At 40.4% G+C, this 24,556-nt stretch overlaps 1 protein-coding gene across 5 annotated transcripts in view; it reads left to right on the forward strand.

Moving 5' to 3' along the window:
- ASIP (agouti signaling protein) overlaps positions 1 to 23,939 on the forward strand; it is a 140,863-nt gene extending 116,924 nt beyond the window's left edge. For all 5 annotated transcript variants that reach the window (XM_079128401.1, XM_079128404.1, XM_079128403.1 and 2 more), the window contains 3 exons: positions 18,893 to 19,062; positions 20,523 to 20,587; positions 23,712 to 23,939. In XM_079128401.1, the coding sequence (XP_078984527.1) occupies positions 18,903 to 19,062; positions 20,523 to 20,587; positions 23,712 to 23,888 (402 nt within the window). In that variant the 5' untranslated portion in view covers positions 18,893 to 18,902 and the 3' untranslated portion in view covers positions 23,889 to 23,939. The remainder of the gene's footprint in view (positions 1 to 18,892; positions 19,063 to 20,522; positions 20,588 to 23,711) is intronic.
- The last annotated feature ends 617 nt before the right edge of the window (positions 23,940 to 24,556 follow it).

Consider the following 24,556-nt stretch of genomic DNA (forward strand, 5'->3'; position numbering starts at 1 on the left):
TGATTTAAAAAGGTTCAAATTGGGTAAACTAATAAGAGTAAAATGTCTTTGAAAATAACTTGCAAGTCTCTAGGTGGTCAAGCTAATAAAATATTGATGTTAATAAAGTGTCTAATATCAATTGTTTCTAGGACTTTTCTTCAACAGAGAAGAGACAGCAAATACTGTTCAGGACACTTGTCTGATATCTTGGTTTTTTACAGAATAAGTGAATTAGAGTTAACATGTATGGGATTACTCTAATGTGTTTGTAGAGACATCTGATTAATTTACAAAGTTAAAATGCTAATTGTTAAATAACATCGAGTACTTTTAACTCCTTAAATTCCATGGGGTATCATACTTAAACATTATTGGTGTTTTCATAGGTTGGTAAATAAAAGGGTTTAAACTTGCTTTGTGTCATCACTAAACTAAAAACAAGGTTACTAAGAGTTATGTCCTAACAAGTGCAATTCTATATACAAAGGGTCCCAAAAAGTTTCAACTGTGTTTCAATTAGAGTACTATAAACAACAGAATATTTAATCTTATTAAAATAGAGTAATTTATCTAAATTCAGAAATTTCATAAGAGTTGTTTCATAATGTGAACAAAAAGGGGACAACGAATAGGAAAGAGAAAATAAAAGGTTCTGGGTATGGAAATATATTTAGTAAAAGGAAAAAGGAAATGTTTCTGGGTAAGAAAGTGCTTGTTTGATGAAATACATGAGGGTCTAAGTAAGTGCTAAGAAAGTCTGTGTAAGTAAAGGGCAAGTTTCAACAAGTTTGTGTGTAACTAAGTTGGTTATATGTATGTGAGACAGCTAAAACTATTGAAGGTTTTTCCTAAGGTGAAATACTAACGTTCTGATATAAACCAAAGTTTAATCTATATGGTAGAATGACATGGTAAAATGACAAGGATTTGAAACACTAATTTACTCTTAACTTTGTGTCTATTAAGTTTATTCTTTAGAACAATTAGTCTTAAAAGTTGGGGTGTATACAATTATGGTTAAACAACTATTATAGAGTATTGTACTTTGTTACAGAGTATACATTTCTCTTTAAAAACTCAATTTGGTAAGATAAAAGTGTCAAGGTATTTGTGAAATGGTCACTAGTTGTATATTAAATGTGTTCATATTTTTCAGGACCACAAGTTTTTAAAGCAAGGAATTTATTAAGCTCTGCTATTCTCCAGATTAAAACTTGTCTGTAATGGTAATCTTAAACTTATAAAGAGTAAATTTTATTGGGGATTTATTTCTATCATTTAATGTTCTATTATAGGACCTGCTATCAATAGGGTATGTGTAAAATTTGTTACTTTTTACACTGAGATAAAGAATTTCAAATGTAAATGTATTTCTAAACATTAGAGTCTGATTTGTTTAAAGGTTAATATTGTGAAATATGAAAGAAACATGAAACCATTTTGCCACTTAATCACACAAAAGGAAAGTTAAAAGCTCTCTCAGCCTTTCTTTGATTCATGTTTTAGATACTATGTTAAATTGTGTTAATTATAAAGTTTATATAAACTCAGGAAACAGTATATGTAAACTACTTAATGGTATTTAAGGAAAAGAAGCAAAGATCAACATCAGAATTAGAACACTTAAGATCTGTAAAGAGCCCTGCCTTACCTGAGATAAGGCTCTGCCTCCCATCTCACTGCATGTTAGAGTGACTCCAAAATAAGCCAGACTTCAGCTTATTTAAAGTTATAGTCAAAAGATTGGTTCTTGTTGTAAAAGTACTGTGATCTCAAATAGGGGATAGAATGTAGTTCTCAATCAAAATTCAAGATAGCTATTATACAAGCTGAATATATTTTTACTCTTGCTAATTTCATTTTGTAAAACTGTTACCTGTTAATGTTTTGCAGAAGTAGCTGCTCCAAGAACAAACAACCTAGGTAACTTGTGATAATAAGCCATCACCTATAGAATAGATAGTGGTAACTTCCAGTACTAATGCAGACTCCAGTTAGATAAAAGGGTAAATAACTGTAAAGTTATGGACATTAAAGTTAAAGCCCATTACTCTTAATTTATGACTGGTGAGACTGGCTTGCTGGATAATTAAGATCAAACTTAGAAATTGGAGTTAAATACAGAGGTCAAGAAAAGTCCATATTTGGGTCTTGCCCTCAACGTTAGCCTGAACCCAGGGAATAAGAGAACTTCTCTAAGGAGCGTTGCAACTCTGGGTCACACAACCTCCTGATCAAGGAGATTGTTGAGACTAGAGGATGAAAAATTATCCAGTGCATCTGCTGCAGAGGAGGGTCATAAAAAAGGGGAAACATCCCTTGATGTTTCTAAAGGAAGTCACCTCATCAAGAGACCCTGCCTAATCAAAGTCACTGGTGGAGCTAAGGAGCCGCTCTTAAGTTCTGTATGAGTGACCCCTGTGGGAACTCAGCTGACTCTTTAACAAGACAGGAACCAGGTCAATTTGACCAGCTTGATCTTAGATACCCAGCAAAACAGTTAAAACCAAAATATAGCCATTCTTGGGCATTTAAAGGAAATAATAATTAAATGTAACTTAAGATGTACACTTATATTAGCCCACTAGAATAAAGGCTGGAAGCTACAAATGAAAGAAAGATTCTTCAGCAAATGTGCCTGATAACTATCAAGAGAAACTGCCAGAGTCAGAAGTTTTTAGTCAGTTTAAGACCTTCCTAAGCTACACAGGTAGACTTAATCTATGTTTGCTAGTATGATTATCTATTCCTAAGTAACAGAAGTATAGAGATCTCTACTAAACACAGGTTATACCAATAAAGGGATATTTTACAAAATCAGATGACATTAAGTAGCTTAACTATATTTTCTGGGGACATCTATGACAATGTTAAAGTCCCCAAATAAAGGCCTTGTTCTCTCCAGCCTTTGCTAGGCCTAGTTATGGAAACAATTTCTCAGTTCTTCCACATCCTGGTGAGAGATTAACTTCTGTCATTTTCATGATACTCAGTGGCATATTTCAGATGCTGCAACATTTACTTTGTGCTAATCTCATTTCAGTACTCATGTCTTTTTGTTCTTCTATCATAGAAGCAGCCACCCCCAGATGACTTTACAACCTGCTCTTCTCCAACCAGGCTTCTTCCTGGGACCCCTTGATTGACCCGATTTTTAGAAAAGGAACTCCAAGCTGCTTGCCCCACGCCACCCACTTCCAGCTCGAAGAAGCTAGAGCGGTCATCGACCTCCTTCCCCAGCAGCATGGAGTTCCTGAGATTAGAGGGGAAAATAAAGCCAGAATTGGAAACAGGTAGTTAGTGTAGAAATAGGGGATCGGGTCAAATCGAGGAAATGGCCATAAAATCATCTGCCTCTGGAAGTTGGAGACTGCCCCTGGAAGAATGGAATGTCAAGGATCTCCGGAGCCCATTGATTACCAAATTTACCTGCCTTTATCAAGGACTGTTTACCAAGGACTGCAAACAAGGGGCTGCTAATTGGTGGCCCGCCCCCTCGGCTCTTGCCTGCCTGAAATCGCCTAGTTACCTTCATCAGGGAAAGAGTAAATGCTGTACAGGTGCTAATGCTCAGGCAACAATATCAGTCCCTCCGCCAAGGAAACAATTTGGGGGAAGAATATGTAGAGACAGAAGTTCCATGATTAGAACTTTCCGAAAAGAAAATGGGGAAATGAAAGAATGAACATTTTTTTAAGCTGTTTTAAAGAGTGAACATTTTTAAGCTGTAAGCTGTTCTAAAGAATGAACATTTTTTTATCTCAACTCCCTAAGGTCTCCTGCCCATTGTCTTAACTCTCTGATGTCACCCTCCTGGTTATCTTAACTCCCTGAGGTCACCCTCCCAGTGATGGGAGCAAAAGCCCCTAAAAGCTGTTCCAGGAAATAGCCCCAAACAGAGGGTAAAAGAGTAAATTGGGCTAGATGACTAAATAGTGCTCAAACAGTAGGATTACCAGAAACTATTGACCAGAATCTACAGCCTGTTGTAAAACATTGTGAAACATGTTGTCAGCAAACCCAGACCCCCTTTGAAATTTCCTGGCAGCCTTGTTCCCCCTTTTCCCCCTTTCATGTGTGACCCCTCCCGATGTGTGGTTTCTGCCTTTATAAACCTACAAGATTTTCTGCTAGGGACTCGACTCCTGGAGTTGGGTCCCAGCGCGCTGGAATAAACACCTCTTGCGGTTTGCATCAAGTGACGCCTCCTGCGGTTGATTGGGGTTACCATCCATCCATGGGACAGAGTTGGGGTTTCCTTTTTGGGGGCCTTACAGAGGCAAGAGTAAAGACCATACCATACAATACACAAACAGACAGACATATAGCGCGCTAGATCAAAGTTGGCTAGTTGGTATTTTGTCGACAAAAACAAAGGCCCAGATGCGACAGAGTCGCCCAGATGCAGCACAAAGGCTGCCCAGATTGCAGCCCAAAGGCTGCCCAGATGCGACAGAGTCGCCCAGATGCAGCACAAAGGCTGCCCAGATGGGTCGAGGGGACGTCTCCCGAGACCCTGCTGGGGTCCTATAGCGCGTCCGCCAGGACTTTGCCAGCCCAGAACCAGAACCTGCAGGCAATCCAGACAGAAATACGGCAATGCCTTACTCACCGGCCAATGATGTTACTTATGACTCTATGATCAGGTGTCTGGGTGGGCTTGGGGTATCCCGGACGAGCCCCCATATGTTGTGCCCAGTGGCTCGAGACCCCACAAAGACCACCAGAGACCACGATCAATGCAAGCAACAAAGAGTCATTTATTGGCAAGCTCGAGCCTGGTCCTCTGCGCACACGGTAACCCGGTGATGCTAAGAGGCCCTGAGCCTTTGTTCAGCAGGCTTTTATAAGGAAAGGCAAACAGTTTTACAGTGTTCTTTTTAATTGGTTAACATTTGAACAGCTAAACATTAGTCCTCCTCTGGTTGGGTCCTGCCAATCTATTTGATTCTCATTGGGTCCCACCAGAACTGAACGGCCCTAGAGGAAGAAGGGAGGAGGGAAGGGGTGAACTGTGCAGGAGATGAGTTGCAGTTAGGCCCCCCTGTCCTTGATAGATAAGGTTTCTAGGCAGCTGCACATTTCTCAGGCAAATATTTCTTAACAACCTCGATAAGCATGGGGGCCCAGCAGTCCTGTTTGCGCTGTATTGGCTTTTGAGGGAGCAGTCGCAACTGCCTGCATCCTGGTAATTAAGACAGCTAGCTGCACAGATATCACCCTGTTCTCAACAATATCTATAGTATTCCAATAAACATCTGGATGTTGAGCTTTTGGTTCACATTTTTTAACCATTTCGGGAAGACTTTCATTTATATAAGTTTCATTGTAATTATTATAACCAATTGAGACCATTTCTAGAGTCCAAATATATCTTTTAATTGGATCAAACTTGGGAGAGTCAGTCAAATAAGTTCTATAACTGAGGGGAAGACATCCTAATGGTAAATGTATATTATCCAGAGAAAAACATAAAGGAGTTTCCTCCGTTAATCCATGAAAATTAACTGTGTTTGTCATCTTATGAGGAATAAAGGAATCAGATATGCCTCCCATGAGTTCTGGATGGCTAGTAAATATTTTTACATTGGACCGACTCCATGAACTTGCATGAAGCAATGGAGGGTTAGGAAAATAGGTCCAATAGGCCTTTTCAGAGTTAATTTGAATATTCAAGGCATGTACAGGCATTACCTGAACAGCAAGCAATGAAAGCATAGCCAGAAAAACCAGTTCAGGTGTTTTAGCTTTACCAGAATTAGTCACCATACGTTCAGCCTCAGAAGTTAAGCGTTTTAATTGTCCCCATGATGGAAAGGGAGAATGACGAGTGGAGTGAGCTTGAGGAGGATGTAATCCGTTTAACCTCTGTGTTAGAACATCATCCGGGATCGAACTGGTCAGGTAAGGTGTTTGAGAATTCCTTTTCCTTCTCGAGTGACGTCTTTTGTTTGTCTCCATTGGCATTGATGTGTCTAATCAATCTATCAGGAATCCACAGTGGTGTTTCTGCGTCCTGTGGAAAAACACAAGCATAGCCTCGACCGGATGTTAAAAGAACATCAGGTCCTTTCCATTGTCCTGTAAGTAAGTCTTTCCATTTGACCATAACAATTGGATTGGGACTTTGTTGTTCCCAATGTCTCATCATAGAAGTTATTCCTTGTTTATCAGCATTTAAATGATTAAGAACAAAAAGAGCATGTTGTAAAATATGATGAGGGGAAGAATATTTTAATTCCCCCTCTTTAAGTTTATTAATCTGTTGTTTTAGACGTTGATGACTCCTTTCTACAATAGCCTGTCCTTGAGGATTATATGGAATACCTGTAGAATGGCTAATATTAAAACGTGAACAAAAATCTTTAAATGCTTTTGAGGTATAAGCTGGAGCATTGTCAGTTTTAATCTTTTTAGGCATGCCTAACATAGCAAAACATAGGAATAAATGTTGAATGACATCTTTATAAGCTTCTCCTGTCCGAGCGGAAGCTACAATAACATGAGAAAAGGTATCAACCGTAACATGTACAAATGACAATTTCCCAAATTCTATGATATGAGTAACATCCATTTGCCATAAAACGTTAGGGAGTAAGCCTCTTGGATTAACCCCCAACTGTGGAGAAGAGAAATATTGAGGACAAACATGACAAGAACGAACAATCTGTCTAGCTTCTTCCCTGGAAATATGAAACTGCTTTTGTAGAGCAGAAGCATTTTGATGATGATTCTTATGTGAAAGAATGGCTTCTTCTTTAACTGTTAAAATAAAAGGTTTAGTCAATAAGTCAGCTTGAGCATTCCCTTCAGCTAAAGGTCCGGGTAATTTAGAATGTCCTCGAATATGACCTATAAAAAAAGGTAAATGTCTTTCTTGAATTAATTTTTGTAAGAAAGTTTAGGCGCTATGGTTGAGGAATCTGAAATGGTTGCGGTTTCGATAACAGGAAACAATTTTACAATGTAAAGTGAATCAGTATAAAGATTAAATGACTGACTAACATTATTAAAAGCATAAATAACTGCTTCTGTAAGGCCCCCCAAAAAGGAAACCCCCCAACTCTGTCCCATGGATGGATGGCAACCCCAATCAACCGCAGGAGGCGTCACTTGATGCAAACCGCAAGAGGTGTTTATTCCAGCGCGCTGGGACCCAACTCCAGGAGTCGAGTCCCTAGCAGAAAATCTTGTAGGTTTATAAAGGCAGAAACCACACATCGGGAGGGGTCACACATGAAAGGGGGAAAAGGGGGAACAAAGCTGCCAGGAAATTTCAAAGGGGGTCTGGGTTTGCTGACAACATGTTTCACAATGTTTTACAACAGGCTGTAGATTCTGGTCAATAGTTTCTGGTAATCCTACTGTTTGAGCACTATCTGGCTATCAGGCTCAATTTACTCTTTCACTCTCTGTTTGGGAACAGAGAACAGCTTTAAGGGCTTTGTTCCCATTACTGGGAGGGAAACCTTAGGGAGTTGAGATAAAACAGACAGCCTAAAAAATGTCCATTCTTTCATTTCCCCATTTTCTTTTCTGGTAAGTTCTAATCATGGAACTTCTGTCTCTATATACTTTTCTCCAAAGCTATTTCCTTGGCGGAGGGACTGGTATTGTTGCCTAAGCATTAGTACCTATACAGCACTTACTCTTTCCCTGATGAAGGTGACTAGGTGATTTCAGGCAGGCAAGAGCCCAGGGGGCGGGTCACCAATTAGCAGCCTCTTGTTTGCAGTCCTTGGTAAACAGTCCTTGATAAAGGCAGGTAAATGTGGTAATCAATGGGCTCCGGAGATCCTTGACATTCCATTCTTCCAGGGGCAGTCTCCAACTTCCAGAGGCAGATGATTTTATGGCCATTTCCTTGATTTGACCCGATCCCCTATTTCTACACTAACTACCTGTTCCCAATTCTGGCTTCATTCCCCCCTTTAGCTTTAGGAACCCATAACTGCTTGTTAAGAAAATGAAAAGGGGCGTCGGTCATTCTGGCTGCTTCGAAGCTGAATGGGGGCAGCGAGGGGCAAGCAGTTTGGAGTTCCTTCTTTTTAAAAAATCGGGTCAATCGAGGGGTCCCAAGAAGAAGCCTGGTTGGGGAAGAGCAGGTTGTAAAGTCATCTGGGGGCGGCTGCTTCTATGATAGAAGAACAAAAAGACATGAGTACTGAAATGAGATTAGCACAAAGTAAATGTTGCAGCATCTGAAACATGCCACTGAGTATCATGAAAATGACAGAAGTTAATCTCTCACCAGGAGGTGGAAGAACTGAGAAATTGTTCCCATAACTAGGCCTAGCAAAGGCTGGAGAGAACAAGGCCTTTATTTGGGGACTTTAACATTGTCATAGATGTCCCCAGAAAATATAGTTAAGCTACTTAATGTCATCTGATTTTGTAAAATATCCCTTTATTGGTATAACCTGTGTTTAGTAGAGATCTCTATACTTCTGTTACTTAGGAATAGATAATCATACTAGCAAACATAGATTAAGTCTACCTGTGTAGCTTAGGAAGGTCTTAAACTGACTAAAAACTTCTGACTCTGGCAGTTTCTCTTGATAGTTATCAGGCACATTTGCTGAAGAATCTTTCTTTCATTTGTAGCTTCCAGCCTTTATTCTAGTGGGCTAATACAAGTGTACATCTTAAGTTACATTTAATTATTATTTCCTTTAAATGCCCAAGAATGGCTATATTTTGGTTTTAACTGTTTTGCTGGGTATCTAAGATCAAGCTGGTCAAATTGACCTGGTTCCTGTCTTGTTAAAGAGTCAGCTGAGTTCCCACAGGGGTCACTCGTACAGAACTTAAGAGCGGTTCCTTAGCTCCACCAGTGACTTTGATTAGGCAGGGTCTCTTGATGAGGTGACTTCCTTTAGAAACATCAAGGGATGTTTCCCCTTTTCCATGACCCTCCTCTGCAGCAGATGCACTGGATAATTTTTCATCCTTTAGTCTCAACAATCTCCTTGATCAGGAGGTTGTGTGACCCAGAGTTGCAACGCTCCTTAGAGAAGTTCTCTTATTCCCTGGGTTCAGGCTAACGTTGAGGGCAAGACCCAAATATGGACTTTTCTTGACCTCTGTATTTAACTCCAATTTCTAAGTTTGATCTTAATTATCCAGCAAGCCAGTCTCACCAGTCATAAATTAAGAGTAATGGGCTTTATTTAATGTCCATAACTTTACAGTTATTTACCCTTTTATCTAACTGGAGTCTGCATTAGTACTGGAAGTTACCACTATCTATTCTATAGGTGATGGCTTATTATCACAAGTTACCTAGGTTGTTTGTTCTTGGAGCAGCTACTTCTGCAAAACATTAACAGGTAACAGTTTTACAAAATGAAATTAGCAAGAGTAAAAATATATTCAGCTTGTATAATAGCTATCTTGAATTTTGATTGAGAACTACATTCTATCCCCTATTTGAGATCACAGTACTTTTACAACAAGAACCAATCTTTTGACTATAACTTTAAATAAGCTGAAGTCTGGCTTATTTTGGAGTCACTCTAACATGCAGTGAGATGGGAGGCAGAGCCTTATCTCAGGTAAGGCAGGGCTCTTTACAGATCTTAAGTGTTCTAATTCTGATGTTGATCTTTGCTTCTTTTCCTTAAATACCATTAAGTAGTTTACATATACTGTTTCCTGAGTCTATATAAACTTTATATTAACACAATTTAACATAGTATCTAAAGCATGAATCAAAGAAAGGCTGAGAGAGCTTTTAACTTTCCTTTTGTGTGATTAAGTGGCAAAATGTTTTCATGTTTCTTTCATATTTCACAATATTAACCTTTAAACAAATCAGACTCTAATGTTTAGAAATACATTTACATTTGAAATTCTTTATCTCAGTGTAAAAAGTAACAAATTTTACACATACCCTATTGATATCAGGTCCTATAATAGAACATTAAATGATAGAAATAAATCCCCAATAAAATTTACTCTTTATAAGTTTAAGATTACCATTACAGACAAGTTTAATCTGGAGAATAGCGAGCTTAATAAATTCCTTGCTTTAAAAACTTGTGGTCCTGAAAAATATGAACACATTTAATATACAACTAGTGACCATTTCACAAATACCTTGACACTTTTATCTTACCAAATTGAGTTTTTAAAGAGAAATGTATACTCTGTAACAAAGTACAATACTCTATAATAGTTGTTTAACCATAATTGTATACACCCCAATTTTTAAGACTAATTGTTCTAAAGAATAAAACTTAATAGACACAAAGAGTAAATTAGTGTTTCAAATCCATGTCATTTTACCATGTCATTCTACCATATAGATTAAACTTTGGTTTATATCAGAACATTAGTATTTCACCTTAGGAAAAACCTTCAATAGTTTTAGCTGTCTCACATATAACCAACTTAGTTACACACAAACTTGTTGAAACTTGCCCTTTACTTACACAGACTTTCTTAGCACTTACTTAGACCCTCATGTATTTCATCAAACAAGCACTTTCTTACCCAGAAACATTTCCTTTTTCCTTTTACTAAATATATTTCCATACCCAGAACCTTTTATTTTCTCTTTCCTATTCGTTGTCCCCTTTTTGTTCACATTATGAAACAACTCTTATGAAATTTCTGAATTTAGATAAATTACTCTATTTTAATAAGATTAAATATTCTGTTGTTTATAGTACTCTAATTGAAACACAGTTGAAACTTTTGGGACCCTTTGTATATAGAATTGCACTTGTTAGGACATAACTCTTAGTAACCTTGTTTTTAGTTTAGTGATGACACAAAGCAAGTTTAAACCCTTTTATTTACCAACGTATGAAAACACCAATAATGTTTAAGTATGAAACCCCATGGAATTTAAGGAGTTAAAAGTACTCGATGTTATTTAACAATTAGCATTTTAACTTTGTAAATTAATCAGATGTCTCTACAAACACATTAGAGTAATCCCATACATGTTAACTCTAATTCACTTATTCTGTAAAAAAACCAAGATATCAGACAAGTGTCCTGAACAGTATTTGCTGTCTCTTCCCTGTTGAAGAAAAGTCCTAGAAACAATTGATATTAGACATTTTATTAACATCAATATTTTATTAGCTTGACCACCTAGAGACTTGCAAGTTATTTTCAAAGACATTTTACTCTTATTAGTTTACCCAATTTGAATCTTTTTAAATCACATGAATTAAAAGTATCTGGATCCATTTTTAAATCTTAATTTTAGGAGCGCTCAGTTTTGATACAGACAAAACATGACATCAGACAGCACAACATACAAATAACACAAAATCAAGCCCTTGTAACTTTATAGGTGAATCTCCATAGCAGTGTAACAGATGTTCAAAAACTCTAGTTGAATAAAAAGTAGAACTGATCAAAAAATCATGAGCTCAAAAAAACATATAATTAAAAATATAGCATTTACTTTGCTGGAGTTTTAAAGACTCTTTTTACCTTTTCTTTCCTTGGCTTTGAGACTGGTCTCCTACTGAGCCTTTAGGCTTCTTTTATTTATATTTCAATGTAAGCCTGGACTGAGATCTGGAAGGATCTAACAGGTTTTAACAGAAACTCTGTGGCTAAGGCATTTTAGCCATCTCATCCGGACAGGTTGGATGTTCATATTATGAGACCTTATTTTTCATTACTTTTGAGACTGAAGCTACTTTGCTAAGTTACCCTTCAGGGCTGTCGGGAGGGGGAGTCCAGAGAAGGAACCTTTGGGGTCCACCCGAGAGTAGCCCGGGCCGAGAACCCCCCAGTTGTTCCAACCCTTCCTCCACCTCCGCCACAAACACACAACAGAACCAGAACCAGATACAGACGGGCGCCAATCTCTGATCCACCAATTGAACCCCATCCGCGCCCTTACCGATGGAGACTACCAGGCGTCCCTGGCTCTCCTTCCACCCTTAGGGCGTCCCCCAGGGCTGCAACCTGTGGCCCCCCAGGCACGTCTGCCGGCCACTGTTCGGCCACTCTCACGAGTCACCGAACGGCTGCCACCGAAACCGAAAGCGCGCTCACAGAACCAGACCAACTAACAAAACACAAGACAAAGACAGACAACTTCGGGGTACCCCTTCTTACCTCCAAGGTCGACTCCGCGGATGAGGGGGGGCCATCTTATCCCGGACAAGCCCCCAAATGTAAGGCCCCCCAAAAAGGAAACCCCCCAACTCTGTCCCATGGATGGATGGCAACCCCAATCAACCGCAGGAGGCGTCACTTGATGCAAACCGCAAGAGGTGTTTATTCCAGCGCGCTGGGACCCAACTCCAGGAGTCGAGTCCCTAGCAGAAAATCTTGTAGGTTTATAAAGGCAGAAACCACACATCGGGAGGGGTCACACATGAAAGGGGGAAAAGGGGGAACAAAGCTGCCAGGAAATTTCAAAGGGGGTCTGGGTTTGCTGACAACATGTTTCACAATGTTTTACAACAGGCTGTAGATTCTGGTCAATAGTTTCTGGTAATCCTACTGTTTGAGCACTATCTGGCTATCAGGCTCAATTTACTCTTTCACTCTCTGTTTGGGAACAGAGAACAGCTTTAAGGGCTTTGTTCCCATTACTGGGAGGGAAACCTTAGGGAGTTGAGATAAAACAGACAGCCTAAAAAATGTCCATTCTTTCACTTCTAATTCAGCTCTCTGTGCTGAAGTCTCTGTTGTCCATTGAACAATGGGTTGAGTGCCAATTAAAGTTACAGCTTTGCCATTTGAGGATCCATCTGTAAAAATTGTAATAGCATTAGATAAAGGGAAAGAAGAGGTCCATTTTGGAAAAATAATGTTAGTTTCCTGTAAAAAATGTAAAATAGGATCATTTGGTAAATGAAAAGAAATCTTTCCTAGAAAATTACAGAAAGCTACAGTCCAATTGTCATCAATTTGCATTAAATGCTCAAATTGCTCCCTAGTATAAGGAATAATAATTTCATGCATTTCCTGAGCAAATAATTCTTTACTTCTTTGTCTAGCTTTAAGTACTAATAAAGCAACCATGGTAGGATAAGCGAGAAGAATCTTCTTTCCAGTAACGGGTAAATGAATCCATTCAATAGGATCATTTTGCCACAAACATCCAGTTGGAGTATGCTTAGTTTTTAAAACAATAAAATACCATGGTAAGGCATAATTAATTTGTTGTAAATAATGATGAGAAATGGCCTGTTCAACAACACGTAAAGCCTCTTTTGCTTGATCAGTTAAAGTCCTAGGGGAAGTTGGGTCAGAATCTCCTTTTAGTATTTCAAACAATGGCTTTAAATCCCCTGTAGACAATTTTAAATAAGGTCTGATCCAATTAATATCTCCTAGAAGTTTTTGAAAATCATTTAAAGTTTGTAATTTATCTTGTCTAATTTGTAATTTTTGAGACATAATTTTATCAGTTTTAATTGTTCTTCCCAAATAATTAAATGGAGGTTCATGTTGAATTTTTTCAGGGGCGACTACAAGACCCCAAGTTTGTAAGGTTGTAATAACAGTCTCTAAAATCTGTTTTAAAATATCCATAAGGGGATGAGCAAGTAAAATATCATCCATATAATGAATCATATAACAATCTGGGTAGGCTTCTCGACAAGCTATCAGGGCTTGATCTACAAACTTCTGACATAAAGTTGGACTGTTTTTCATCCCTTGAGGCAATACTTTCCAATGATATCTTTGATAAGGTCTTTGTAAATTAGGAGAAGGCAGACTAAAAGCAAATCTCCATCTGTCTTGTTGAGCCAGAGGAATAGTAAAAAAGCAATCTTGTAAATCAATAACAATGATATGATATCCTTTAGGAACAGCTACTGGAGATGGGAGACCAGGCTGTAATGCTCCCATAGTTTCCATAGTATTATTAACAGCTCTGAGATCCTGCAAAAGTCTCCATTTTCCTGATTTCTTTTTTATAACAAAAATAGGAGTATTCCAAGGACTAGTGGAAGGTTCTATGTGTCCCAGAGCAAGTTGTTCTTTAACTAATTGAGTAGCTGCAGCTAATTTTTCTTTAGACAGGGGCCACTGTTCCACCCACACTGGTATGTTGTTTTTCCAGATTATCGGGTCAGCCTGCCTGGTAACAGAGGCCCCTAGGAAAAAGGCGAGTCTGATTCATCAGTCAGTGTGATATTTAACTGTTCCATTAAGTCTCTACCCCACAACATAAAGGGGAGGGAAGGAATTACATATGGCTGAAAAGTCCCTGTTTTATCTTTATCTTTCCAATGAAGGATTTCAGCACTTTTAGCAACATTAGAGGCAAGCCCTAACCCCACCAAGGTGGAAGGTGATTTAGTAGTTGGCCAAGAAGGGGGCCAATCATGGGCTGCAATACAAGTAACGTCAGCTCCAGTATCTAACAATCCCTTGAATTCCTTACCATTAACTTTGATAGTCTTCATAGGTCTTTGTTCTGATATTTTTTGAATCCAAGCCACCGTATTAGTTGAACCAAAGCCCTCAGTTCTTTGTCCTTGTAATATTGGATTAGGTAATTTTAAATATGGTATTAATAACAATTGAGCTATTCTCTGTTGAGGAAAAATTTGAATTGTTTTAGTAGGGGGAGAAACCATAATCTTAATTTCTCCTTGATAGTCAGAGTCTATAACACCAGGAATAACTTGTAATCCTAGTTTTGTCATGGAACTGCGCCCGATAATGAGGCCCATATGTCCTTCTGGGAGGGGACCATAAACTCCTGTAGGTATTAAGGACACTTCTGATTCTGATGTTAAAATTAAATGTTCAGAGGAAGGTAAATCTAACCCTGCACTCCCTGGGGTCCCTCTGGCCAGGTCATTGACTGTTGTTTTACAAACGGGTTGGTAGCTCCCCAATTGTCTTTCGGGGCCTGGGGAGGGCCCCAAAACCCGTTTTTTGGCTGAAAACTATCTATTGGCGTCACAGGGACAGTTTCTTGATTAGACCCTGTAGCAGTAAGTATTGATCCATCCTTATGGAATCTGGAGTGACACTCTCGGGCCCAATGAAATCCCTTCTGACATCGGGGACAAATAGTTTTTGGAGTTCCAGCATTAAGTGTAGGTTTATTTTGTGGTTGAGAATTGATATTAGGCGGCCGAGAGGGACATTCCCTACTAAAATGACCTAACTGGCCACAAGAAAAACAATTTCCTGGAGTGCGAGAAGACCTTGGCTGATTTCCTTGAGTGTTTTGGGGTTTTCCCTGATTGATATCTTTTAAATATTGGGCGTAAGTTTTTCCTTGAAAAGCAGCTGCCATAATCATCCCTTGAATATGAGCTGGACTCGTGTCTATGCAAGTTTTTATGTAGTCAGATAATGTCCCTGTCCTTCTAATAGGTCTTAAGAGGGCCTGACAAGTAGGATTAGCGTTTTCAAATGCTAATTGTTTTAACAATATTTCGGCAGCCTCAGGATTAGTAATTATTTTTGAAATATTTTCCTCCAATTTGGCCAAGAAATCTTCATATGGTTCCATACCCCCTTGTTTAATATTACTTAAGAAGGATGTTTTAGTATCAGGGGACGGAAGGCGTCTCCAGGCAGCTACAGCCAATTTTGAAACTTCCTCCAACACTTTTCTTGGTAATTTAATTTGTTCAGCTGGGGAAGCCCAATCATCAGTCCCTAACACTTGCCCCAGTAATATTCTATTTCTATCTGTAAGACCTTTAGCCAATTGAGATTGTAAAGTCATTTTTGCCTGTTCTTCGTATTCGGTTTTCCATAGTAAATAATGCCCGGGAGTTAAGCAAGAACGAGCAGTTTGTTGCCAATCAAAAGGTGTAAGCCACTGAGAGCCAATGTTTTCTACTAACTGGAGGACATAAGGGGATGTTGGTCCTAAATCTTTCACAGCTGTTCTTAACTCTTTAATTATCTTAAATGACAAAGGTTCCCATTGAGGTTCTCCTCCTTCATCAATAGCCCAAATTACTGGGCAACAAAGACTAAGATCTCCAGCTTTTTGTGCCTCTGCCACAGCCCCTAGAAACCCTATTTTTGCTACTGAATCTTGTTTAGATGGTTTTTGTTTATAAGTAACAGGAGCCACAAAAGGAGGATAATCCTCATTATGATATCTAAAAGCAGCCTCCTCCAAATCTTCCTGATCTGAGGGTGACAGTTGATCAGGGTCATTACCTTCTTGAATTTCCTCATTATCATCCTCATCAGTATCACGATTTCCTTCCTGTGCTTCTTGATTATCTTCAGCTGAAACTGCTATAACCTGATCATTGGCTGGCTCCTGATCACTAGATGGAGATAACAATAATTTTCGTTCCAATTGCTCTGCAGGTGGTTTTGTATCAAAACAATCTCTAAATAAGCCCCATAATGTAAAGGCATCCTTAGGAACTCTCTCATTTCCATACAATTTATAATAACTTTTCATATCACGACCCACCTGCTTCCATATTTTTAAATCAAGAGCACCTCTGTCTGGAAACCATGGAGAACATTCCTGTATAAACTGAAAAAAACAACGTAATTGTGCAGAACTTACTGTAACACCTCTTTTCTTTAATAAATGCTTTGCTATATCAAGAAATAAAGTTCTCTCTTTAGATGCTGTATTACCCATTTTTTCCAATCCCTGCCCTTTCTTTCTCAGTCTCTGTTACTGAGGGGACCGCGGCTCCCCGGGCAGTATCCTAGCTGCCGACCGCCTGAAAAAGAAAAGAAAAGAATAAAACACTTACCAATCAGGTCCCTGTTCGGGCGCCAAACTGCCGGGGACCAGCCCAAGCAGCAGAGTCCAGGGGTCCTTGATGGCCTGAAATACAAAAACCCCGAGTAATTAGACGGCGCAGCGTCGGCGATGGACAGCAACCACAAAGACTCCGGTCAATGTTAGGATGCTGACAAGTTTATTGAATTTTCTAACAGTTTATATACTTTTACACTTTTTACTAAAAATATTTATGATTTCATATGAAGAAGGAAGTTCTTAGAAGTTTATTAATAGATAACAGAAGTTAGGTCTGCACAGTTAGTCAATTAGTGCCATCTGGCACATCTTACTCAACATTTCCCTACAATGAACTTTTTTTGACCTAAAGCTTACAAAAGCAAGTTGATGTACACTACTTGTTTTTTTTTCTTTAAAGTTTAACTTCTATTTGATCTCTTACTGCTAAGATTAATTATAACTTCTAGTAATTTGTTATTAATTTTTTGTGACTATAATTACATGTCTATGCTATGTTAAATCATATTATATTATTGAGAACCAAGTTATTATCTTTAAAGTAAAAAATCTTCATCTAAAAGAACTAAAACTTCTCTTTTGAACTAAATATAATGTATTTCTGTGGGAGGCTTATTACTTTGCAGAAGAAACCAGATGTAATAAATATGTTGATCACTGAAGCTAAGGGAATCACTTATATGCAACTAGATGTCTGGGAGTCTTGTAAAAGTTAACAAAAACATCACAAGACATATTGCTTCAGAATGTCCACCATTCCCTATAGGAATATTAGTGCTTTGTGTAAACAAATGAACTTTATTTTACTGGAATTGTGTTGACTCATATGAACTGTTTGTGTTCCCACCATCCTTCAACCGAAGAACTTTATTAAACATGATTGATCAGCGTAATATTGTGAGTTCTGGTGAAAAACAAAAAAGGAAGAGAGATTAACACTCTGAAGAAGGGGCTCCAGCTTTACTCAACTTACGACGAGTCCTTGCTATCGTCTTCCAGGGAAGGCCTTGGCAGCACCCAACTTATGACGAGTCCTTGCTATCATCCTCCAGAGGAAGATTACCAACCTCTGGCATGGGTCTTTATGCGCCAGGCACACTTCCCTGGCATGAGTTTTATGTGCTAGGCGCCCCCGCACCCAATGATGAGAGAATCTGAAGAAATCAGAACTGAAATTAGGGTTGAGAAGAGTAGAGGATGGACTTCAAAAGGTTAGGACTGTCCCCTCCAACTTCCTAAAGCTTGGAATCAGGATGCAGGTGGCTCTTTCGGGCTTCTCCTGCAATGTAACAGACATGCAGAAAACTTGACTCCAACCAAGTTGAGGGCCAGGAGCAGTAGGCTAGAACCTGGCCAGGTTGCTTTGCCCAGGGGTGGGTAAGACCTGCATGAGCAAAATGTTTTGTTTTCTTCTCTCCCACCGTAACTTATGGCTAGGATGGAGAGAACCTTGGAAAAGTAGTTCCAAACTTTTCTTAGACAAAAATGAAAATAGAGAAGTGGAGAGGGTGTTGGCAGGGGTGGGGTTCCACACTCAGAGAAAACAAAGATGCTGCTGAAGCTCTTTGAAGATGATTGAGCCAAACCCAGGCATTAAGTGAAGAAATCCACTCTGAGATCTATCTGTCGCCTTCAAAATTCAGCTAGCAAATAAATAAATCCACTTAGCCTATGGAGATGGGCTCATTCTCCTGACACAAATTGTACCTGCATTCATTCCCTCTGGGTGTGGGAATCTGTGAGAGACTTGTCTGAAGGAGTCATTTATCCCTGCATCATGAACTATCTTATTAAACTTATTCTGTGCACCTTAGTAAAACCTCTGCCACAGTGAGGCACTACTGCAGGCCTTTCAACAACTCTTCCCAGGCCTAGGGACTCTTGGGATTATTGACTTTAAAAAAATAATAATAAAACAGAAACAGTACTCCACCCTCTGGATAGTAGAGACCAACACAATGCATTCCTTTTCTTTTTGCTTCAATCTCCCTCCCTTCCTTGTTTTTCTCTTCCTTTCCGCATCTCTCCTATTCTCTTTTCTTCCTACATCAATTCCCCTTCCCTGTCCTAAGTCTTGCTAGTCCTCTAGCTCTACTGGGACACTTGTGGAACAGTCAGAACGCCAGCTCAAAGGAACACAAAGAAAGCAGGCAAGCACATTCTCTTGCCACTACCCCTGGGCCACTCTCTGCCAACCACCTTCTCTGTTCCACTCAGGCCTCTTGGGATGGATGTCACGCGTCTGCTTCTGGCCACCCTACTGGTCTTCCTATGCATCCTTGCTGCTTACAGTCACCTGGCACCTGAGGAGAAGCCCAGAGATGATGGAAGTCTCAGGAGCAACTCCTCCATGAACCTATTGGATTTCCCTTCTGTCTCTATTGTGGGTAAGTAGCCAGGGGTCCAGCCTCTGGTATCTGGCCTGTGAGAGGGGGCTTCAATGTCAAGCCTAGAGTTCTAATCCCCAGTACGCCCCCCCACCGCAAAAAAAAGTCAAGCCTGGTTCCTAAATTGTTACCAAGATTCACTGCCATAGACATGTATCCTTCTTGTTCATTCTGTGAAATAGTCCTAGGGCAACAAAGTGTCCTTTGAGTCCTTGGGTTTGGGAAATCCCTGCATGCAACCAATCTAAAATGTAGCTTAGCATGTTAGAGACTGAGAAATCCTGAAATCAAGATGCTTGGTGAACTTTAACAGCATTTCTGAAAGTTAATGAATCCCAGAACTCCTATTAATGGTAACAAATTTTAGGAAATGCTGCAGGATATAACCAAGTCTGGGATAAACCAGTCCTGCCATGCCAGGGTTTAGAATTGCTGCCCAGGGGAAAATATGAGGGGCATTAGAACCTGGCATTGAAGATCTAGTTTGACTTCATCTGATAACAACAGACATGGGCTGGGGACGTAGCACAGTGGTAGAGAGTGTGCATAGCATGTTCAAGGCCCCAGGTTCAATCCTAACCGAAATAACTGACATACTATGATGTGGGGGCTGTTTTTATTCCTATTTCACAACTGAGGAAATTGAGGCTTATAAAAGTTAAGTAACTAGCATAAGATCAGACAGTTCTTAATTGGCAAAGCCAGAATTCAAATACAGATGAAATGTTAAAGCTCAAAACTAATATCCTTTTATTGCCTTGTCTCTCACTAGGAAAAGAGGATATTCTAAACATATCAGGGGAATAAGGGCAGGGAAGGCAGGGAACATCAACATTGACTTATCACCTTTGATATGGCAGACCACTTTAAAAACATACCTCATTTATCCCGCAATATAGGTAATGCAGAACCCTTTTTGCAGATGAGAAATCTGAGTCTCAAGGAGGTTGATTAGGTTACCTCACATGTTACATGGCAGGTTATATGGCTGTTACATGACAGAATCAGGATTCAAATCAGGTCTGCCTGGCTCCAAGCTGTGAGAAATGTAAAGTAGGTAACACAGTTGTATCCAGGTAGAAGATATTGAGTTCATTTTAAGGGGTAACAGTACCTTTTACCTGCCAGGTTAAAGACTGCACCTGAGATGACTGAGTGGTGCAGAGCTAAAAAGGTCAAAAGACCAGGTCTCTCACGGATATCACGGGCAGATCCCAGGGCTTCCTCAGATTTCCTGTTTGCCTTCCTCAGAGTTCACTGCTTTAGGTTCCTGCCTCCAGGTCAGCAGCCAGGCTAACAAGAACCTGCTGGCTGAGTCCTACCATGTGATTCAACCGGCCAAGACCAACCCCTCCTCCTCCCCCTACCCTGAGAATTTCCAGAGGCCCCTCTGCTCCTTCCATTTTACTGTAGTTCAGGATCCCCAGAAACATCTGGCTTTGTTCCATCTCTCTTTGAAGCACTGAACAAGAAATCCAAAAAGATCAGCAGAAAAGAAGCAGAAAAGAGGACAAGATCTTCCAAGGTAGGCCTGGGAGTTTTCATTGTGGGGGTGAGATCAGACTTAAAAGAGGAGGACCCCTCAGCTGTGGTTAAAAACAAAATAAAACATTTTCCAGGCCTATATTAACCAAAGAACTGAAAGCTGCCTAAAGGATTCCTAGTGTAGAGTCCTCAGGCTCCCCCCAACCCCCACAGAAGCCCAGGGAGAGGAAGTTCACTGACCAAAATAGTTTATCTACTAAAAAGCAGTTTCTGATACTGCTTTAGCCCCTTGTCTGAAAATTCACCATTGCTCAGTCTTTCCAAGGGATTCAGAATCACTTCCACAACTGTTATGGGGCACAAATTAAGAACACACTGATCACACTGAGAAGTCCAAATTTGAGAGTCTTTATTAAGCTGGCCAGCTGACTGTCTCACACAATGCCCCAAAAAATGGCTGTTGGGAGAACAGCCCTGACCACAGGGTTGTAGGGGTTCTTATACCAAAAATCACAACAATCATAAGTATCTGTTGCTATGATTCAAAATTACAAACTAACATCATGAGATCATCAACAGAAGGGGAAGTGGGTTAAAACGACCCTTACCTAAGTACAAACTAAAGAATGGTTGCTAACATCCACACAATTACTGTTTACATGGTACATTGTTTAGGAGCAATAGGAATCAACAGAGAGCAATTCTTTACTACATAGGAGTTGCCATTGTATATTATTAAACATGTCACACCAAGTAACTGATGATGGGCACAGAGGCAGGGTGTTCCCATGGGAGAAGCTTATTTCCTACATAACACCTCAGAGCAAAATGGAGTCTGTTTAGTCATTTCCCTTAGAGTCTGGCCTATAACATTCTCATGGAGCCAGATCTGTCAGCCCATCACACAACCTTTGCCATATCTGAGTTTCACCTACTTATTTCAAATCAAAACTTTTAAAAATATAAAATGATAATAGAATACTGGTATCACTATTACTAGAACAATGAGTGAAAATAAAACAGTGAAGTCTCACTGGATAATATTGTCAGCTAAATGTTCTAAATCTGAGGCCTTAGCTCTGTGTTAAAAGGCAGATAGTGTTAAAGAAACATTAAGGACATATTAGCACCAAACTGAGCCTTTCAACTTGAAAGAGATATTAAAAAGAATCCTTTCTCACCATATGATTTGGGTCATTTAATATTCATGTACCACCTGAAATCATTGCACCATAATACAGGTCCCCACACTTTGGGAAATGCTGGATGTACACATTATTCCTGTTTTAATGTGCCTCCATTTATCACATCAACTGTAACCACAACAGAAGCAGTGGACTAGGTATTGCGAGGTAGAATCTGGCATACTGTGTGATCTTGAGAAAGTCTCTTCTTTTCTGGTCCTGTTTTGCTGACTGTAAAGCAATAAGCAGATCAGATGATTGACAGATAAGTATAATGGACTAATATTATTTACTTGCTAGACACTGGGAACGTACAGTGAACAAAACAGAAACATCTCTGCTTTCATGAAGGTTACATCCTCGTGAGGAAAACAGGTGAACAGCAAGTAAATAGGTAAAATAAATTCAGATGATAAAGGCTGTGAAGAAATAAAAGCACAACGATGAAAGAATGAAGGGAAGACTAGTCAGAAAAGCCTTAAAGAAATAGCATTGAAATAAAAATTAAATAACCTAGAGCAGCAATATCTAATAAACAATGTGGACCATTTTTTAACAGTCACATTAGAAAAATAAGAAACAGTTGCAACTAATCTTAACTTAGCCTAAAGTATTTAAAATATTAACATTTCAACATGCAATCAATTCTAAGTTATTGAAATACTCATTTTTTATGCCAAGTCTTTGAATTCTGGTGTAATAGATGAGGCAGCACATCTCAATTTCAATGCTACATCTTCAACAAAGTGAAATGTGATACTGACAAAATAAACTTGTGTTTAATGACTAAAAATAATGTTTTTTACAATGCTTCCATTTTTAAATTAATTAAAATTAAATAAAATAGCCAGGGGTGGGGGTACACGCCTGTAATATCAACAACTCAAAAGGCTGAAGCAAGAGACTCGTAAATTAGGGGCCAGCCTTGGCAATTCAGCAAGACCCTCAGAAACTTTGCTAGCCCTTCTCAAAATAAAAATTAAAAAAAGAACTGGAGGTGTAGCTCAGTGATAAAGCGCCCCTGGGTTCAATCCCCAATATCAAAAATAAAAAAATAAAGGACTGGGAGGGGGAGTGTAGCTCAGTGGTAGAATGACCCTAGGTTTCATCCCCAGTACTTCAAAAAAAAAATTTTTTAATAGAAAATTCAGTTCCTTAGTGCACAAGACACATTTCTGCACTGAGTAGTCACATGTGGCTGTGGCTACTTGTATTAGACAGTCAGCAAAAAGTGACCCCAGGCTAGAAAGTAGCAAGTTCAAAGATCCCACAGCAAAAACTCATTTGCTTGGTAGTCAGAGGTTTGAGGCTGGAGGCCAGAGGCCAGTGGGGATGCTCCAAGAACTCGGGCTGCTGGGTACACACTTGTAATCCCAGATACTAGTGAAGATGAGGCAGAAGGAAGGCGATTTGAGGAGACCAAGTCTCAAAATAAAAATAGAGTAGCGGGTGTAGCTCAGAGGCAGAGCGCTTGCCTAGCATAAGGGAGGCCCTGAGTTCATTCCAAGTGCATGGAGAAACTACGGGAAAGCTTTAAGCCAGGGTGGGATGTGATCTTAGGTCTTCCACAAGGTTCCTTTAGTGCCTTGGAGGATGGGGCCAGAGCAACAGCGGGGAGAAGATAGTGGCCTGACCCTGGGTAGCCACAGTGGAAGTGAAGTGGGGAGAACTCCGATCTACTGTGAAGACACAACTAATAGGGATTGTGGATAGCCTAGTTTTAAACTGTGGAGCTGTGTGGGGTCCCCTAGTGAGAGAAAAAAGCCAGGCCAAAGCCAGGTAAGTGTGGAAGGGAATCCAGAGGCAGAAAGGGGTGGTCTGATTGGGGGAACGGGCGGGAACCAGCTGAGGTGCCCTGTGAGCATGAGTAGAGCAGTGGGTGGAAGCTGGGCGGGGGCGTCTGGTCCGAGGCAGTTCGGAATCTTCAGGTCGAGACGATAAGCACAGCAAGCATGGACAGCTCCCGCATTTCCCCTACAGAAAAAGGCTTCGATGAAGACGGTGGCGCGGCCCCGGACCCCTCGGCCCGCACCCTGCGTGGCCACTAGTGATAGCTGCAAGTCGCCGGCGCCTGCCTGCTGCGACCCGTGCGTCTCCTGCCTGTGCCGCTTCTTTGGCAGCGTCTGCTCCTGTCGCGAGATCAATCGCAACTGCTGAGCTCGTCCACTCAAAGTTTCCTGCAGGGAAAGGCGAGGCGGTGGGGGCGGGGCGGGCTTCCGGGCGGGGCTTGGGTGGGGCTTCCGGGGCTCAGGGGGCGCTTCGAGGGCGGGGCTCTAATAAAGTGTATCCTCCTGGGAGGCTGTGGGCGTGGCTCTGGGGTTGGGGCGGGGCTTTCAGGAGGCGGGACTTCAAGGAGTCCTCGTGCTTACGCTAAAATTGGAATATAGCATAAGTAGGTTGCTCGAAGTTGTGTGTCTGTTTCTTTAAAGGACCAAAAAGCTCGCTCTCCCTTTATCGAGCCTCCCACGCCGCGGAATGCGCAAGCGCTAGTCTCCTGCGGGTGGGGAAACCCAGTTAGCCCGGCCCACCGCTGCATTGCCCTATCTCTAAACCTGGGAACCCCGAGGTTGCCTCCAAAACCCGGGAATGCAGACCAGTCTGGCAGAAAGGAGCCATCAAGGAGCCACCTTTCAGTCTTTCATATTTTCTAGTTCTAAGGAGTTCTCCTCAGTGCCCTCTCTCCCCACAACCCCCGAAAATATAAGAAATGTTAGAACTCCATGCACAGTTTCATCGGTCTGTTGGTTCCGCGGAGTTTGCCCATGAAGATGGTGACTTGATGTTTGCTGTGGGTTTCAACGCCAGCAGACTCTGGGTTGAGGGCC

The sequence above is a fragment of the Sciurus vulgaris genome, assembly GCF_902686455.1.
Source record: "Sciurus vulgaris genome assembly, chromosome: 2".
NCBI lineage: Eukaryota > Metazoa > Chordata > Mammalia > Rodentia > Sciuridae > Sciurus > Sciurus vulgaris.